General features: G+C 38.1%; 1 protein-coding gene across 1 annotated transcript in view; it reads left to right on the top strand.

Annotated features, from left to right (window-relative positions):
• The window catches only part of YES1 (YES proto-oncogene 1, Src family tyrosine kinase), a 66,311-nt gene extending 50,727 nt beyond the window's left edge, over positions 1-15,584 (top strand). The window contains exons 5-12 of the mRNA XM_063451506.1: positions 445-548; positions 2,167-2,316; positions 4,399-4,554; positions 7,460-7,639; positions 9,779-9,855; positions 9,948-10,101; positions 10,556-10,687; positions 13,820-15,584. Of these exons, the coding sequence (XP_063307576.1) occupies positions 445-548; positions 2,167-2,316; positions 4,399-4,554; positions 7,460-7,639; positions 9,779-9,855; positions 9,948-10,101; positions 10,556-10,687; positions 13,820-14,028 (1,162 nt within the window). The 3' untranslated portion in view covers positions 14,029-15,584. The remainder of the gene's footprint in view (positions 1-444; positions 549-2,166; positions 2,317-4,398; positions 4,555-7,459; positions 7,640-9,778; positions 9,856-9,947; positions 10,102-10,555; positions 10,688-13,819) is intronic.
• The last annotated feature ends 5,196 nt before the right edge of the window (positions 15,585-20,780 follow it).

Genomic DNA, 20,780 nt, shown 5'->3' with positions numbered 1-20,780 from the left:
TCTGGAGGGCCGGGGTTTGGGAAAGCCTGCTCTAAAACATCTGTTTTTAGTCTGAGTGAAACCTTTTTTTACAAGTACCGTATTTCTTCTTGTGATGAACATTGTAGCACATTTTTCTCATCCACTGGGTCAAGTAATGGTTGTTTGGAAATGGCAAGATGCAACACGCAGAGGCTGATTCAAACTCTGCCTTTTGTCTGTGTATGTGTGTAAATTCAAGTGGTGTTTATATCTCTTAAATGCATGATTCACTTAAATTTCTTTGTGACCATGTTGTGTGTTTTTTTTTTTTTAATATAGTTCTTAAGTATGAGCCTTAGACAAAAATTCGTTTTAATAGTGTTCACTTTTAACATGCATCTAACAATTCTATACCTTGATTTTCTTTGCTTTTATTCTTTGTGTAATGCTTGAAGATAATTGGGCTTTTCTTTTATTTTGCAGGTGGTATTTTGGAAAAATGGGAAGGAAGGATGCAGAGAGATTACTTCTAAACCCTGGGAACCAGAGAGGAACGTTTTTAGTACGTGAAAGCGAAACCACTAAAGGTACTGTCTCTCCCATGGCACCCTTCTTTTTATTGCATCTGTGTGTTTTAAATGAGTCAAATGTGAAAAAGCACACACCTAAAAATAGCTTAGGTTTAAAGGGACACGATAAGAACCAAAACAACTTTAGCTTAATGAAGCAGTTTTTGTGTTTAGATCATGCTACTGCAGTCTTTCTGCTCAGTGCTCGACCATTCAGAAGTTAAAGGGAAAATATCGCCTGACCTTCTCTCTGCTCCGTCACCATAATCTCATTAAAGTGGTGGGTGTTACACTTCTGTAACTACCACCTCAAGTCTGGCCACGCTCCTCCTGTGCATATCATTTAACAAGGTTTTTCTCCAAATCTATTTCTAGCACAATATATAGGTGGCTTTTCAAGCTCTTTTAAAAGAGCTAAAGTAGTTTTAGCCTTGACAGTTTCACTTTTTAAATAATTTTGTTAGTGCAGCCCTAGCCCCAGCTCTCCTGCATAGACATACACCAAGCATGTCAAAGTGAGGAGCAGGAAGAACAGACTGCACTGCCGCCAGCTTCCTGATTCCTCTCCTCCCGTCCTGGTAAATTTAAGCAGAGTAAGCACATGCAATGTGGGGAAAGCCGATGCCTACTCTGCGTTAACAGTAAGCACCTCTTCGGGGGTGCCCCTAGGTGGCCAGCTGCCCACCATTTGGGCCCCATGTTACAATCCAACTTCTCACGGCGCCCCCCACCTTCTGGCCCAGGATCAGTCCTGCCCCCGCCCCCTATTAGTAATGAATATCTTTGGTGAGCCGCAAAGATATTCAGTTTGGGCCGCGTGTTTGACATGATTGACACACACCATTTCCCTACACATCTCCTTTAAAGAGAGATCTACTATTTAAACTTCCTTATATCACAGTCAGTTTATCACACCCATAGTTTAATATCCTGCTGGAGCCTACATGATCCTCCTGTGTGTTCAATTGACACAGCAAGAGATGCAAACTTCTGAAGTGAACACACTTTGCTGATTAAAAATTAAAGCTTTTTTTTTATTTTATGAATGCTGTTAGTCACAGCCAGGGGAGTTATGGTTAATGCTGTATTAACAAAAATAAAAAGTATTGAGGCATGAGACTGGAAGAGGCATGATCTATGCACTAAAACCGCTTCATTACGCTAAAGTTGTTTTTGTGCTTAGAGTATTTCTTTTAAGCATTGATGGAATTAATATAATAGAGTATTTTATGTGTATTCGGGTGGCTCCTGTCCACTTGCGGTATAAATAAGTCACTTTTCAAAGTAACTTGATGTGGTTACCTACATGATCTCCCTTTATGTAATACACCATATTTATGGCAGAGAAAATATATTTTGTTTATATTACTGTGTTGTTTTTTATATAAAGTGAAGCAGGCAATACTGTTTTTTGTGTGTTTTTAATCACTTTAATTATTTCAAGAACTGCTGAGCTGATCTGATGTAGTATGATTTGGACATTATATGAATCTAATTTATTGTTATATGTGGGTTTTTTGTACCTTGAAACATTGTACAGCGCTACGGAATTTCCTGGTGCTATATAAATAATGAAATAATAATCAATGATCATATTAAAGATTACAGTGATCTGAGAATCTCTTCTACCCAATAGGTGCCTACTCCCTTTCTATTCGTGATTGGGATGAGGTGAGAGGCGATAATGTGAAACACTACAAAATCAGAAAGCTTGACAATGGGGGATACTATATCACTACTAGAGCACAGTTTGAATCACTACAGAAACTGGTTAAACACTACTCTGGTAAGAGGTTTTGTTTGCATTGCCACAAAATTGTGCTGAAATATTATATATTTTATTATTTTTTTATTTATTTTTTTCCCAGACATTGTCACTAAATCTTTAACTGGCTTTCATGTCCCACTGTTTTTTATAGCCTGTTGTACTTTTTTTTTTTTTTTTCTTTATCAGTGGCACTGCTAGGTTTATTTTCTCCCTTAGACCCTTCTGTCCTTTCAGCCCCCTCACACAGAGCCCTTTCAGTTGTTTGATGTATGGTGTTTAGAAATTAGTTCTGCATGTAATAGTGTTGTGGGTGTTGTATAGGTAATATGTGTGTGGGTGATGGAATGTATTTATTCTTCAAGTATTTTACATAGCAGACGTACCTTCAAGCTACAGCATGCAGAGGAGGAGCGTTTAGTGAGGTGATGCTCCGGAGTATCTCTGCATGATTATAAATGGGTATAATGGGTATAATGGGGTATTGGATAAATTCACAGAAACCCCTTGTGTACTGCCATGACATTAGATTAGAAGGAAAGCACATGGCTGAATTTATGGCGCCTGTCTGAACTCCGCAAGAACATACTGGTGCAAAAGTCAGTGTAAACAATGTATAAAGGTGCAAGAGCTAAATCTGCACCACTTTGTAAACAAGAAGGTTGCATGGAGAAGAAGGAAAATAAATGATCCGTTATAAAAATATATATTTTTCGGTTTTATCTATCCTAATCGCCTACAAGGCAGTCATGTGGTTCATTATACCCACACCAGCAACATAATGGTGACCACTTTAAATCTATGTATGTTACTAATTTTTATTAGCTTATTGACTCTCCTTTGTTTATTTACTTGTTCTGGCTCTTCTCAACCAATCTGCACTTTTGACTCTCGGGCACATCTGCTATTCATGACACTTCACTCACCCCTGCCTTCTCGAACAACATCAGTTGTTTTAAGTGTTAACCTCCATCATATTGATCCGTATTGCTTCAGACCTGAGGAAGAGTGGAAAACTTTTGAAAGCTTGTATTTTAAGTATTATGTTAGCGCAATAAAAAGGGTATCATTATATACTGCAATACTCTGATATTTTAGCATCTTGTCTACTGGACTAATATGGCTAACCCAAGCTAATTTCATTTACGTAGGTAAAGTTTGCTTTGAGCGGATTTTCTGGTGACATCTAAAGTCTCATAGTATAGCATTTTTTAAATTTGCCATTTAATCCCTAACTTTGTAACTGTCACCCATAACTTTCAACAGGAATGAAGAACACATTGGCACTTAAATAATAATATAAACACAAGCTTAGCTTGGTCTTCTTTCACCTCTAATGGTTGTAGCACCAAATGATCTATTGAGAAGGAGCTGCTAATGCTCTCACTCCTAGCATCTATTACTTCCACAGTTGCTTAAACCAATGTAAAACTGCAGAAAGAGAGAACCTCTTCTGCCACCGCATGTAAGTTCAGCAGGAAAGAGGAGCATAGATTGTCAGCCCCAGTGACTTTCAATATTACACCACTGTCTCAGACTAAGCAAGGCCCTATTTACATCTTATTTATGTTGACAATTTGTCATTATGTGCTATTTTATTTTCCAATTGTAAAGTGTTGGTGATTCATAAATGATTATAAAATAATTGTAATAATGTGTCAACATCTGGCTATAGCAGACGTGCCTTAAGTGTCTCTGACGATGTGTTAAATTATCCCAGCATATGTATGTTAGTCAGAGTAGGCCATCAGGGCTGAAATGACTTGTAATTCATCTCTCATGCAGGGTGAACATGTTTAAACATGGCTATGTGCTGCAGTAGCTATTATATATGTCATGGACTCTGTCAAGGCTCAGAATTTGCCCACTAGCCATTGACATGAAAAATTCAGCCCTGTGAGTAGAAATTCACACTTGGTGAGTGAGCCATAGACTTTTCAGACTTGCAGTGGTGAGTTGAATTTCAGGGCTCTGGCCTCATCAATAACTGATCTGTTATTGTCATGGTCTTGCCCTGAGAACTCTAGGTAGAAAGCTAATTTTGTAACTGTACATATGACTTGCTAAATGGTTTGTTTATTTGTTACTGTTTTATCTGTTCAGAGCATGCAGATGGCCTGTGTTATAGATTGACAACAGTCTGTCCCACTGTAAAACCACAAACTCAAGGACTAGCAAAGGATGCTTGGGAGATTCCTCGAGAATCATTGCGACTTGAAGTTAAACTGGGGCAAGGATGTTTTGGTGAAGTATGGATGGGTATGTATTCAAATTGTTTGCATTGTATACGTTTGTATGTATATATTTGTAACTGTAGCATTTTTGTTATGAGAAAATATTCTTGTCATCCAAAGACCTGAGATGGAACCCTACAGATTATTAGGCATACATGAATAGATCAATTTTTCTTTTTAGAATAACTATGCTGATAAAAATAGTGGTTTAAGCATTTCAACTTCAAATTGTCAGATTATGTTTTGCAATCTGTTTTGTGTGAACGTTTAATACTTTGGATCCAATGAAACGTCAACATCACTCATTATGGTAATGCCATCAACCGTAAAAAGAAACAACATTACATTAAAAATGAATATATTATGAACGCCTACATTATGAAGTGCAGTAGAACCATTAGGCATCAATACTGGGAAAGTGCCCAGCTCAACGCAAAATAATGTACGTTTCTGTAGTTCTTTGTATTGCTCATGTCTCAGATGGTTTTGTACATTTGATTCATATGTACTACGTGCTCAGAACTGAACATACGAAAACAAGGGTTTAAAATGCTACCCCAGGGGCTTCCGGTCTAGCAACGGACGAAGACAGTCGCATGGCCGCAAAGCTCCCGACTCCAAACTTGATTAATCGCGGCAAACGACACCCGATCACAACCCAAACACCCTCCAGAGTACCCCACGACTTACCCGACCCTCATGGGCAGAAAAACAAAAAAGCAAAAGCGGGACAAGCCCCGTCTGGACATGAACATTGGGGATATGTGGAAGCAGGCCCACGAGACGGCCGGAGCAACAATGGCGTCCTTGCACGGTGGATGCTCCGATTTTTCGGATGGCACGTCAGATGACTGAGAAGGGAGCTTCATGCCGACCAGAGCCCCACCGCCGCTAGTCAGGCCACGTGTGCTTGCACCAGCTCCCACACAGGTGACTATGGAGGCTATTACAGAGCTTATGGCTGCCCATCACGGTAAAATATCTGCAGAAGTGGCCACGATAAGAGAAGATCTGAAAAGCCTCTCAACACGACTTGGGACTGTGGAATGCACTGCAAGCGGCCATACACGCCAGATAGGAGAGCTACAAGCGGCAGTCCATGACCTGCAGCAACTAGCATCCCTTCATGAACAATAACTGGCTTCACAAGAAGACAAGCGATGTCAAAACAACATAAAGCTATGGGGGGTCTCGGACTCTATACCAGAAGCCGAGCTTCCGCACTATACCAGGCGGTTACTCACTGCACTCCTAACCCCGAAAGTGGCCAAATCCGTCTTTCGTATACCACGGCCAGCTACGGCACCACCAGCTGCCACAGGGGACGTTGTCCTCCGATTTCAAAACATGAGGGACAAGAGGGCCGTCCTAGAGGCCACCAAGGGCCTACCAGCCTACACTTTTGAGGGCACGACTCTATCATTTTACGCAGATCTCTCAAGTGGAACGCTGAACTGGAGAAGATCTCTCAAACAGCTCACTACTTCCTGCTGCAGAAAAAAATCGGATACCGCTGGGGCCCAGGCCGTGCCCTACATATAGAAGGTGCAAGCGGCCCGCTGGTGGTGCGGAACACAGAAGAAGCCACAAACACACTGGAGGACTTGAGACTACCACTGATGGCAATAGACGCCACGGACCCACCGACTGGAACCACAAGTAGCCTGGGGAAGAGCGTGGTCAGCGCACCGATCTTTGTGCCGCGACACCCTCCCGCAGGACCGCACACAGCTGCCGCAACATGAAGTGGGACAAAAACCACTGGGACGCTCTCCCGCATTCTTCTTCTACCGGGCACAAGCCAAGCCCGCAACCCAACGACTGCGAGAACCCTAACACAACAAGAGTAATCAAGACTGTCCGATAACAAAATCTCTCATGCTCGTTTCTTACTTTTTGTTCTTTATCTGTTGTTTTGTTTTAGTTGTTTTATGATGCCGACTCGTTTTAACTGACAAAACAAGATTGCATAGACACCCACGACCACAACTGGTATCCAAATACAAGGCCTGTACCAACCCTGTTTTACTGGGCCCGTACTAACACCATACGCTACATCTACATGTTGTTACACAATGACACTCATAATAAATCCCCAGTTTGTGCTTATCACGACCCCAGCAACCTTTTAATTATGCCCCAGCCTGCACTTATTAGGCTCCTAGCAAATGAATACGTGACAAATACCCACCTGATATGGCTGACGAGCACTCTACGGGCACTTACCACGACCCGTAAAAGTAAGGTTCATTTTATATTAACACAGCAAAATTCGCAAGGCAAAGTGATGAAAAGTTTATTATATAAGTTAGCTCAAACATGCGCAGAGTACTAGCTATACAAAAGTTTGTTTTTTAATTCGCTACTCGGGTGCAAAGCCTTAGACTTGATGTAGTTTACAACCGTTAACTAAAAGATGTGTAGTCTCAGTTGCGCAAAGACTCGTTACCTATAATATTTAAAATTGTGTGATCCTTGATATGACACAGCCTATATAGCCTAGTTTATTCTATCGAATGCAATTGATATGTTAAACTTGTTTCAAATGAAAATAATAATAATGTGCATATACTCCTGCCACGGTTTACCTTGCATACATCTATGTACGCTGTTGTGGCCGTTTTACTTATGCTTTGTACTCACCTGCACAACAAAAATAAAGAATTCAAAAAAAAAAAATGCTACCCCAAATCTGTAACTTGCCTAGGATCCTAAATCAGTAACTTGCCTAGGGCCCTGGAGGATCTTAGTCATTCTCTGGTAGCTTTGTGATAAATGTGCAAATTGGTGGTATAAAAACACGCACCAATATATATTGTTAACGCTATATATGACTTGCTAACATATAGTATTCTCTTGTTTTCTTTCTGGTTATTTTTCTTTTTGATCATGTTTTTATGTTTTCTTTACTTATTTTTATTGCCCTCTAGGAACGTGGAATGGAACAACAAAGGTAGCCATTAAGACACTAAAGCCTGGGACGATGATGCCTGAAGCTTTCTTACAAGAGGCACAAATTATGAAGAAACTTAGACATGACAAACTGGTTCCTCTTTATGCAGTTGTTTCTGAAGAACCAATTTATATTGTTACTGAATTCATGAGCAAAGGTAACTTATTTTCTGTATGACCTCTGTAAACAGTGACCTAAATCTGTTACTAGGCACACACATGTTATTCTTGATAAATGATCAGATTTTGCTGGTTTATTTATTTACACATATATAGAAAATAAAATTGTCCAAAATCTTTAGCTAAAATGTTGTAACCACTGGCTTTTAGAAAAAAATAGAAATTCTGTTTTGATAAAATATTAGTCATTTTCTTGCACATAGATTTGAACTTTGTTTTTTCTGTAACTTTTAAGATACTTTATACATCGGAATGGAAAGTAAGTTTTACTTTTTAAATCTCAAATGCCATAACTCATCTTTATTCTAAGGGTAAAACTAATTTCTGTACAAAGGGTGTATGTAGTTCTTTCTGCTTTTCAAGTCCATCATATGGTCTAAATGTAAAAAGGACATTTTGTAGTCGCCAAAACAACTTTAGCTTAATGAACAGGTTTTGATGTAAAGATCATGCCCCTGCTGTTTTACTGCTCAATACTCTGCAATATAGGAGTTTAATCACTTTGTTTGTTTATGCAGCCCTAGGCACATTTCCCTGCATGTGACTTACACAGCTTTCCTAAACACTTCCGCTAAGGAGTCATCTAATGTTTACACTTCCTGTATTGCAAATTCTGTTTAATTTAAAATTTCCTATGTCCTCGTATGTTAATAGATTTTATATATATATATATATATATATATATATATATATATAAAATCTATTAACATACGAGGACATAGGAAATTTTAAATTAAACAGAATTTGACTTACACAGCTTTCCTAAACACTTCCGCTAAGGAGTCATCTAATGTTTACACTTCCTGTATTGCAAATTCTGTTTAATTTAAAATTTCCTATGTCCTCGTATGTTAATAGATTTTATATATATATATATATATATATATATATATATAAAATCTATTAACATACGAGGACATAGGAAATTTTAAATTAAACAGAATTTGACTTACACAGCTTTCCTAAACACTTCCGCTAAGGAGTCATCTAATGTTTACACTTCCTGTATTGCAAATTCTGTTTAATTTAAAATTTCCTATGTCCTCGTATGCTCAATACTCTGCAATATAGGAGTTTAATCACTTTGTTTGTTTATGCAGCCCTAGGCACATTTCCCTGCATGTGACTTACACAGCTTTCCTAAACACTTCCGCTAAGGAGTCATCTAATGTTTACACTTCCTGTATTGCAAATTCTGTTTAATTTAAAATTTCCTATGTCCTCGTATGTTAATAGATTTTATATATATATATATATAAAATAAACACTTCCGCTAAGGAGTCATCTAATGTTTACACTTCCTGTATTGCAAATTCTGTTTAATTTAAAATTTCCTATGTCCTCGTATGTTAATAGATTTTATATATATATATATATATATATATATATATATAAAATCTATTAACATACGAGGACATAGGAAATTTACACTTCCTGTTTACACTTCCTGTATTGCAAATTCTGTTTAATTTAAAATTTCCTATGTCCTCGTATGTTAATAGATTTTATATATATATATATATATATATATATATATATATATATATATATATATATATATATATATATATATAAAATCTATTAACATACGAGGACATAGGAAATTTTAAATTAAACAGAATTTGCAATACAGGAAGTGTAAACATTAGATGACTCCTTAGCGGAAGTGTTTATTTTATATATATATATATATAAAATCTATTAACATACGAGGACATAGGAAATTTTAAATTAAACAGAATTTGCAATACAGGAAGTGTAAACATTAGATGACTCCTTAGCGGAAGTGTTTAGGAAAGCTGTGTAAGTCACATGCAGGGAAATGTGCCTAGGGCTGCATAAACAAACAAAGTGATTAAACTCCTATATTGCAGAGTATTGAGCAGTAAAACAGCAGGGGCATGATCTTTACTATATATATATATATCTCTATCTATCTATCTATCTATCTATCACCACATTGATTGATTTAACTCCTAAATGGCAGAACATACACCAAAACTGCCAGAAAAACCTGCGACTCTGAGATATTGCTGCTATAGGCACTATTGACTGCATTTCAGAATGCCTTATAATCACAAATAGAAGGTTCATATTTTGTGCTTGACATTTTATAGGTAGTTTACTGGACTTCTTAAAAGAAGGAGACGGAAAGTATTTAAAACTTCCACAGCTTGTTGACATGGCCGCACAGGTAAAGCTACTTGTACTTGTTGGTTATTTTTTTTTTTTAACAGTACTTGCAGAATCAAATGATGACATACTAATGTATTCTGTCTTCTTTAGATTGCTGATGGCATGGCCTACATTGAAAGAATGAATTACATCCACAGGGACCTCAGAGCTGCAAACATTCTTGTAGGGGATAACCTTGTGTGCAAAATTGCTGACTTTGGTTTGGCAAGATTGATAGAAGACAATGAATATACAGCAAGACAAGGTAAGGATTTCCTTATCAGAAGTAAACGGATAGCTCTCCTCTCATTTGAAATGCAGGTACTATGAATGATTGATGGTACGTTCAGCAACAAGGTTTATCAGATCTCAGATAATTCACTTTAAAAATGTGCTTGGCTGGTAAAGTTTCAGAAATTTGGTAACGCAAATCGAGGTTTCATGTAAGTTATTTGCCGCCCATGTAATAAAGTTGAAGATTTCAATGCCGCTTTTTAATCATTCTGAATTATTTTAACTTGTAAATCAAGTCAAGAGTAACATTTAAAATTACCCTGGTGTTTGGGAAAAAAATAAATAAATAAGGTGTAAAAAGGCTCTTCAACGTGAACATTGATGAACTTCACTTGATCTTTTCTTCATAAATATCTCTGTGTACAAATGCGGAGTAATAAACTATTGTTATATTTTCTATTTGTTGTGTTTTTGTTTTATCTTAGGAGCTAAATTTCCAATCAAATGGACAGCCCCAGAGGCTGCCTTATATGGAAGGTTTACAATCAAATCGGACGTGTGGTCATTTGGAATTCTCCTTACAGAGCTGGTCACTAAAGGAAGAGTACCTTATCCAGGTACTTATTAGCGGTCATTGGTCTAATTTTCAACATTTTCTTACTAGCCGCAATTGTTGTCCAATTTATTTTGTCCTATCAGTAGGAGTCCTTAATGTGAGAAATACAAGTAATGTTTATATTTTCTTTATTTGAAGAAAATGTATGTAGAAAAAGTTCATTTGCTCCTAAAGATCTTAAAGGGACACTCCAGACCTATTTTATAAATTCAAATGGTTACACCCCCGACTTTCAAGCAGGCAACCGGTCCTGTAACTTTTTTTCTGCATAGCTCCTTAGAGCTAAACTCAAGGAGCAGCAACTGTCCAGAGCACCTGCCTTGCAAAGTCCTTCCCAGTGAGCAGCACTGGGAAAACTGTGATTGGACAGCTGGGGAATCTCGGCTGGGTTAGAACAGGAGGGCTTGCAAAGGCTGCAGGTTTTACAAGCTGTCTTTAGATATACCCCTAATGAAAAAAATGCATGAATGTTTTCATTGGGGGTATATCTTCTAAACAGTGATTTTTATTTATTTTGTGTTTGGGCAGTGGAGTTTCCCTTTAAGTCATAGATGCTCACCTTGACATTGCCATGTATCTTAAGAGATCATTTCCAGTGTGAATCATGGGATGTTGTTATCCATTTAACCTTTGCAGAAACAGGGCAGGGTGCTTACGTTTCCCATCCTAAAGCTGATTGAGCATCTTGGGAAACTTTACTATCCCCTAATTTTGCTTAGGCTTTTTTCATTGTGTATGATCTGTTTTTATGTAACCTAGTTATTAGAATATATTTTTAGAGATTGGAATATACTTGCCATGTTTTTGATCACTGTATTTACCCAGTCTTGTGAGGAGAAGAAAGTGGAACTCTCATTGTGTGTATGGTTTTTGTTTGTGTTTTTAAACATTGTTGTCATATGTTTACAGTTAAGGGTGTCTTTTTTTTTTATTTTATTTTTAAACCGTACACTCTCTGAAGGAACTGGTTGTAACTGTTAAAGGGACACTATAGTTACCTGAACAACTTCAGCTTAATGGGGTTGTTCAGGTGAGTACAATAACTCCCTGCATCCTTTTTCATGTAAACACTGCATTTTCTGAGAAAATACAGTGTTTACCTTGGAAGCTAGGAACACATCCAGTGGCAGTCACTCAGACGTCCACCAGAAGGACTTGCATTCATCACGTTTGACGTCTTCACGCTTGGCTAAAGACCTCAAAAATGCTATCAGGACACAGGAGGCACTGTGAACGCGCCTCCTGTGTCCTGTAGTAACCCAGAGCCGACCGTGTGAGAGATCAGTATCTCCTGCACACAGCGTGGGCTCAGGCTAGAAGGCAGAAGGTAGGAGACAGAGCAGGAGGATCTACTGACTTCAAACAGTAAGTAAACTAAATTTTAAAAATTGAGAGTGAGTGTGGCAGAGAGTGAGTGAGTGTAGATGGAAATGGATAGTGTAAATATTGTTAAACATACATACACACAATGTGTGTGATCTCTCTATATATAGTGTTTGCATACAAACTTTTGGCTTAGGAGGGGGGCGGGCATAGACAGTGAGCAGTTAGTCAGCTTGCAAATGCGCGTACTGCGCACATGCGCAGTAGAGTGCTCAGTGTTCATTCATAGGGCTTTATTTAATGCCGCTATATGAATAACGCGATTGGTGCAGCGCGAGGCTGCACATGCGCACTATATCACTATGACGCTTCTCTAAGAGAAGCGTCTGAGCCTTGCTAGTCTGTCATTTTGACTAAAAAGGGGGCGCAGCCTGCCGAGGATCTCAGCGCTGGAACGGAGGTAAGTTTATAATATAAAAACCTTTTTAATGACAAACTTAATAAAAAAAAAAAAAAAAAAAAGGAAGAAGGCTAGGGGCAGAGGAGGAGCGACTGACGTTGGCAGAGGAGGAGCGTGGGTGGAGCTGAGCCAGGGACAAGGGACCCAGGTAAGTGACAAAAGGGGTTATAAACTCCCTTCTGCACCACGGGGGTGGGCCTTGACAGAAGGGGAAGCTACAGTGCCAGGAAAACGAGTTTGTTTTCCTGGCACTATAGTTTCCCTTTAATTGTTGAAAAAAAAAAAATATATAGACTCCAGAAACTTAAAGCACATCAGCAAGCTGTGTCTGGAGTGTTCGATTACATACGTTATACAAAAAGGGTTGGGCTTCAATTTATTGTGGAGTACTGGTGCATTTAGTTGTCAACCATTCTCCTCATCACCTACGTTCATTTATTCCTTCTTAGAACTATTTACTCTGTGTTTTTGTCTCTCTCATTTAATTCCTGGTTTCCTGTTCCTTTTATCTGGTATGTCCTTGCTTTGGACTCTTTGCATTTGTTCATGTCCTGACTGAACTCACAAGCATCCTAATGCATCTGTGCTGAATTTGGAATGCTATTTCAAAAGGATTTTTGTAGAATGTGTTTTTTTCAACAGGCAAGGAATGCTTTGCCTAATTAACATTTTATGTGTGCAAGGTTATTCACCAAACTCCTAATTGTAGGAAATTGAAATAGGAATACAAATTTTAAGCTAAATGTTTCCAGTAGTTTTTGGAGAAATAATAGCTAGAAGGAATAGTGTTTTAATGTAAGCAGTATTTTGTGGGGTTTTTTACACAAAGGGTTGAAGCAAAATATAATGTAAAGGCTGAGTACTCTAGGTAGAACATACACACAAATAAGAAAATGATTTTTACAAATACAATATTTTCACTGATAAATCATCTTTTTGTCGGTTTGTTCTTGCCATGGACTGTAATTCATATCATTCACTGACAAAAAAAAAAAAAACTTCCAATAGTAGTGCAGTATGTCTGGTAGAATAAATATTGCACAACCTTTATGATTTCACTCACAAAGCTTTAATGCTCCCTTCTTAGAGAATATTTCCAATTCGGCTATTGCACTCTGAAATTACCATTTTCTGGTAAATTTCCTAAAAATCAGGTTCTTGAATTTCTTTGAATGTTTATGAATTAAAGACAATGAGGTTTCTGCTTTTTCAAGTATGTTCTTATTTTACAAGATCGTTTCAGCAGCACATCAATTTTTATTTAAAAGTTGTGAATTGTTTCATTGATGCTAAATTGCTTGAATTTAAGAATGGTTTTGTATGATTTCTAAAATGTGTCAATTTATCTAGGGATGGTAAATCGTGAAGTTCTGGAGCAGGTAGAGCGTGGGTACAGAATGTCGTGTCCTCAAGGATGCCCAGAATCTCTGCACGAATTAATGAAACTGTGTTGGAAGAAAGACCCTGACGAAAGGCCAACCTTTGAATATATTCAGTCATTTTTAGAAGACTACTTTACTGCAACAGAGCCACAATATCAGCCTGGAGACAATTTATAAAAAAAACTAAATCAAATGCACAAATCTGCCAAAAGTGAAAGAGACTCAAAAGTTCTGACTATTTCTAATGGGAAACGCAAAGAAAGTTGCGATCACTCTGCATGCTTACAGCAAACTGGAAAACCAGAGTACGGTTGCACAAAACCACTTTTAAAGTATTGTTATCTAACGGACAAATTAATGTGACTCTGTATAGGTCCCACAGACCGGTTTAATGGAAAGGAATTTCAAGGCTAGAAAACAAAACAAAACATGATAAAGCAAGAGTATGGTTATCCGTGTTTTAATACTGATCGTAAACACTTCAGGATGACACAACGTAGTCTAACAGTGTGGACCAAACATTTCACCTCTGTTCCCCAAAATTCTCCCATGTCAAATTTAGTAGTACAGGACGCAACATCTTTTTGTTACCAAATCCGCAAAAAACCCTTGTTCTGTGTGCTCCAAGTCATTTTCAGGTAAAACATGAACCTCAAAATATAGAGCTCAGTACTGAAAAAATAAATACTGAACTAGCCATCATCAACTAATGTAGTTGGGAACAACTTCTTATATTGGTATGGACAGTTCAGTCTGGAGGGTATTACTTAACAAGTGGTTACTTTTTATATAAATAGATGACAGTGTGTCACTGTTAGAAAATAAAAAAGAAAAACTCAACACGCAATGAAAGGCTAACTTTTTTTTTATAATTCTTTTGGTGACCTGCATTATAATGCGAAGGATGAAGTCTGCAGTTATTCTTTTAGCAACAGATGTGTACAATCATGGTGTTAAGACACATGATGTTGGTTGCCGTTAGTTCAGGGATTTCAATGATAGCACTTTGCTTTTTTTTGATCGATTAATTAGAAAGTATCTTGCAGTGTGGAGTGATTGGAAATAAAATGTGAATGCTTTAACAGGCTGTATGCAGGCATATTATTATTATTTTCTTTTTGTTTGTTTTTTTTGTTTTTTATATATTATTATTATTATTATAGTATAGAATCATCGGCAATGCTGACTGGCCTACTTGCTTATGAAAGAGTTTATGATTTCAGCTGAAACATATCTGGCAATAAATTACCTTTAATTTTTTTTTCTCTTTAAAAATAAAATCAGAAATTCTCATCTTTATATCACAAGTCTTTAAATTTTGTGATTTGTGTTTTTTTTTTTGTTTGTTTTATAAATCTTTTGAACATTTTGTCCTGTTCAATCCGAGCTTATTAGTTGGGGGGAACAGAAAAATGAATTCTGTTTACAATACGTGTTTAATCCATTTCACCAATATGGTTTCATTTTAAAGGCTGTGCCATCATTTTCCATTCTTACTATCAAGCAGTTTTTTTTAAAAAGGGCTTTATATGAACACTATGGAATTGTATCTTTTTATAAATCTTTTCAAGCCAATATAAATTTAACTCTGTAAGTTGTATGTACTAAATCAGTAAAGGCAAAGCACTGTGTATGGTAGTGTTGCTGCCCATCATTGTGTTTTCTTTACGAAAGAGTTCTGTAATAACGTTTGTATAGTAAAAAAAACAGAAAATTAAAGAAAAAGAAAACAATTGCGTGCATTTATTTTAAATGATCATGTGAATACACATATCTAATGAAAGGGGAGATTGTGGGTTCAAACATTAACACAATTATCTGTCAGTGTTCCATGTGTTCAAAATACTGGTAGGCACATGTACTAGTTACCCTTTACATTTTTACTCTAGTGGATCGAACAAGAACATTTGAGCTTCGAAATACATGGTTGGTTCACACTTTTCTATGGTGCCTTAATATTGCTTGATAAAACATGTTTCAGTGGATTTCAGGGATTGGTGATACATGACCCAGTTTGAGCAATATTTAGCAGACATTTCTCTATTCCCTCTACTTCACAAGTGCCCCACAGAACAAATTATTCTTTCTCTTCTGTTTTTCTACATGTTTCAGTGACTGCCTGATATCCAGCGATCTAGCTATAGTTTACCCACCGCCAGCACTAACAGCCAACCATTTTTATCCAGATTGGTATTTAAGTGCACATTCCAAATTATCACTGTAGCTAAAAGAGATGTAGGTTACAGTTGCTTGGGGGAGAACCATTTTTTGGCAAACCATTCCCAAACCGTTTAACAAAAAAAGTGGAGGTGGTAATTTTTATGAATTGTATGTTTTGGGTGGGATAGTTTTGCTATATATTTTTTTGGCCAATTTTATATAGTTTTGATGATAACCTGGCCTCCTCTGTCCCAATTCCTATTCTAAAATATTTTCTTGCTATCCCTGTACAGCTGCCTTAAGTCCATCCAAACTACCGAGCAGTGTGCAATGACATACTTCATCAGGTAGCAGGAACGTTTTGTGGATTTAAAGTTTACAAGTTGAAACCTGATAACTGAACTTTACTTCCTTGAAGCCCTCCTCTAACTAGAACTGAGGCTGTGCACAGAGCTTTGAAATCTGCTAATCAGTCCCTTCACTTTAACTGCTGCTTTAACCCCTTAAGGACCAATCTTCTGGAATAAAAGGGAATCATAACATGTCACACATGTCATGTGTCCTTAAGGGGTTAAACATATCTCACAACTTAAAACGCCATAGACAAGAATAAGAGGCTCCTTTATGGAGAGGAGGAAGTTCCAAGTATATGATGTAACATATGGGTATTTGCACAAGAAGGAGGGGCATTAAACAGTATAATTACATTCCTCTTTTATTAGTTTATCAGACTGGGTCAATTGTGTTTGACTATGTATTTTAACGCAAAAATATGTATCAATTGCATAGCTGAGCTCCCATCTTTAAGCATAAAAAAAAATTATATATATATATATATATATATATATTATCCATAACACATTTTATACTGTGCACCTAATGTGTCATTTACTGGAGTAGGAAGAATTGTAAACTAACTGCTGTTTCTGTCATTTGTGTGCTCAAAACCATTTACCACTTATTGGTTGATCGGTAATATTCCTGTGCTTTTTCAATGGCTCCAAACTTCTAGAAAGTGACACTATTGTGGCACTCTTGGGTAAAAGAGTGCAGTGCATTGTGCCATTTGAAGGGTACATATATGATTTGGATAAGTTACATAAAAAGTATATTGGGTACTTACCTTGCAGTGGCAGGTAAGAGAAATATGCAATACAAGGAATACACATGCGTTGGGCTGGGTGTCACACATTGATGTTAAACCTGAGCAGTGCCAGGCAGATGCAGTGTGCCATTCACACAGGTTAGGAACCAGAGTTGGGGCAAGATGTCCTTGCTGTGATGTGGCTGATAATGTGCTGGGTGGTCTGTCAGTCCATGGATTGCAGTTTCACCAACTCATGTAGTGGGGGGTAAACCAGGGTTCCTTTGAAAAAGATCATAAACATGATGGTGCAGGTAAAGCAGGCTTTGGCAAGGGTGGACAGGTTGGCCAGCATGACTCGTGCAGCCATTCTATAGTATGCCTTGCCTGCTTTTAGGCTTGTGAAAGCACCAGAGTACCTTAAAGTTTGCAAGATATCACAGAGGTTGTACTACAGCAGCCATGGTGCTAGTGGAGCCACACATGGAGGCAGAAGGGGCGTTGTGTGTAGCAGGCTTGCGTCCAGGGAGCAGCAGAAGAGCGCATGTAGGAGAGTGCCTAACTAGCGCAGTACATCACATTTTGTTGACCTCTACATATATGAAAGTGGAGCACTGCCCCCATTAGGGAGATCTTTGATCTCACCACTTGCCTAGCTGCCCCGAGGTCAGCCCAGCTAAAAGTAAAATGTTAAATGGATCATCTGCAGAGCTGAAGACCTGTTGGCTTTGGGAGATGCCATCTTGCAGCCAGGCAGCAACACATATGTACATCATGTCTAAAGGCAGGCCCTAAAAACTCAAGGGGGAAAAGCAAATACTTTGTGGACCCTGTGAGAGAATAGTGTTAGATGGGCTGTGCCTTGACCAGAGAATGGATATTTATATTTTTATTTTTTGTTATTATTTAAACCATGTATAATGCATTACTGGAATGGGTTAATGGCCATGAGAGAGATTTGTAGAGCTGCAACAACTCATAGATAATTAGAATTGTTGACAAAGATCTTCATAATAAACTATCAATTTATTTGATTAGTAGTTGCAGCTCTAATGTATACTCTTACTGGAAGTCTGAAACCAGAGCATGAACTGGGGTATAAACAAGATTGTATGTTTTAGAAAAAAAAAAAAAAATGGACTTAGACGTCAGGACAAATGTGTGTAGTAAGCATATGCAATTTGTTTCATCTTGAATTGAAATTCGTCAAGACTGCTTCATCTCATTGTATTGGTTACAGTACCTGGAGTCATTAGCACAACCAGCACAGAAGGAATGGGCTGTTTAGCATTTAAACATTAAAAATCATTTACTGCTGAATGGATAGACAGTGCTAGGGGACTCCAGACACTATAACCAATTCAATGAGATGAAGCAGTTATGATGCCTGCAGTGTCCCTTTAAAGAGCTACCATAATAGTAGAGAAACTATATCTTAAATCAGGGATAATCAACCTTCCTCATTTCAGACAGCAGTGGAACTACTGCTGGTGTGGCTCCACCGGGGCGGCACGTTTAGAGGATCCATGGGGTGGCCTATGCATTTAACAGGTAGTACTGAATGCTGGGAGGAACTGAGAACCTGTCACTTCCTCCCAGCTACAGAGGGAGCCTCGCAGGAAGCACAAAGGAAACTCCGGAGGAGAGGAAGTAGCAAGAAGTGAGCCTCCTCCAGCTAGCCCCAAACTCCCATCAGTCTCCAACACCATCAGGACCCAGGGATGCCACCCTCGAGAACATAAAAAGGTATTTTAACAAGAGGGTGGCTAAAATATAAGGATTATTCAATGTATGTGTGTGTTTCAGTATGTATATATATATATAGGTTTGTATGTGTGTGTGACTGTGTATCTATGTAAGTATGTGTGCATGCATCCCAGCAAGTGAATACTAACATTACATGCAAACATAGCCTTGCAATCACACACTACATACAAACACACCCCTGCAGTCAAATGCTAAAATTATATACAAAACAGCCCTAAATTCAAATACCAATACCACACATAAACGTACACCTGCATTTAAAAGCCCACACTATATACAAACACACTACTGCATTCAAACGTTACACACAGAATTTGCTGGTGCTATATAAATAATATAATAATAATTCATGCACACACATACTCCATACCTAAAGATGAGTAAATCCAAACGCCGAAATCCAATGATGGTTAAACCGTAGCTTTCCCAGCTGGCATAGCATTGTATGTAGTGATGTCGCAAACATAAAATTTTCCGTTCGCAAACGGCGAACGCGAACTTCCGCAAATGTTCGCGAACGGGCGAGCCGCCATAGACTTCAATAGGCAGGCGAATTTTAAAACCCACAGGGACTCTTTCTGGCCACAATAGTGATGGAAAAGTTGTTTCAAGGGGACTAACACCTGGACTGTGGCATGCCGGAGGGGGATACATGGCAAAACTCCCATGGAAAATTACATAGTTGATGCAGAGTCTGGTTTTAATCCATAAAGGGCATAAATCACCTAACATTCCTAAATTGTTTGGAATAACATGCTTTAAAATATCAGGTATGATGTTGTATCGATTGGGTAGTGTAAGGGTTACGCCCGCTTCACAGTGACAGACCAAACTCCCCGTTTAACGCACCGCAAACAGTCCATTTGCACAACCGCAAACTCCCCATTTGCACAAGGTTGGATACCAAGCTAGCCATGTCCCGTTCCTTGTCCTCACTGATGTCATTGAAGGTCTCTTCCTCCACCCAGCCACGTACAACACCAAGGGTCCCCAAAAGGTGACAACAAGCCCCCTGTATTTTTTTTTTTTAAATGTACACTACTGTTACACCAGATATGAGTTGCACTGGTGTGACACTGTGCCCTGGCAGGCCCTGAAATGCATACGTGTGAAGGAAACTGACTGCTATTATATTACAGTCAAAAAAGTTGTTTTTTTTTTTTTTTTAAATGCAAGCTATTGTGACACCAGATATGAGTGGTGGCACTGGGACCACCTTAAACATATTGGATATCGCTAAAAATCATGATCACTATATACTTTCTCTACAAACCTCTAAAACGAACCAAACTACTCATCCATCCGCTATACCACTTTATCCCACCTAAAACTAGTGCCCAGTTAAAATACTTGACTCTTACTTACCCACACTCAGTCATGCCACACACATTTCACCACTACTCTCACTGAATGCCTCTGACTACGGCTAAATTCATCTTCACATTAGAACACTACTCCTAAGATTGGGTTGTATCCATGTCTCGGGTCTTTCATTTAGAATAGGGGCAACTTCGGTCTCCTTCAACACTGACACTCCAGTGCATATTATTAAAAGATTGGGCAGATGCAAATCCTCAGTCTACAACCGATATATTCCTCATCCCGAGAAAGAAATGAGGAAAGCTTTTAAAAGTTTGGCTTTGTAAATTTGATGCAATAAGTGTGTTTTTCTTTAATACCTTTTCACCCTCTTTGCATGAACCCGATTTACATATATTACTAATATGTTTCTGAACATTTATATTATATTATTCACTCACTCACTCTCTGGGCGGGCCTAAGACATCATGCTGCCTAGGTCCAACAATAAATGACTATGGGGGATAATGTATAATAAACACAGGTTACTGGCTATGGGGGGGATAATGTATAATAAACACAGGTTACTGGCTATGGGAGGGATAATGTATAATAAACA

This window comes from Pelobates fuscus, chromosome 4 (genome assembly GCF_036172605.1).
Source record: "Pelobates fuscus isolate aPelFus1 chromosome 4, aPelFus1.pri, whole genome shotgun sequence".
NCBI lineage: Eukaryota > Metazoa > Chordata > Amphibia > Anura > Pelobatidae > Pelobates > Pelobates fuscus.
This window is presented reverse-complemented; position numbering and strand designations above follow the sequence as displayed.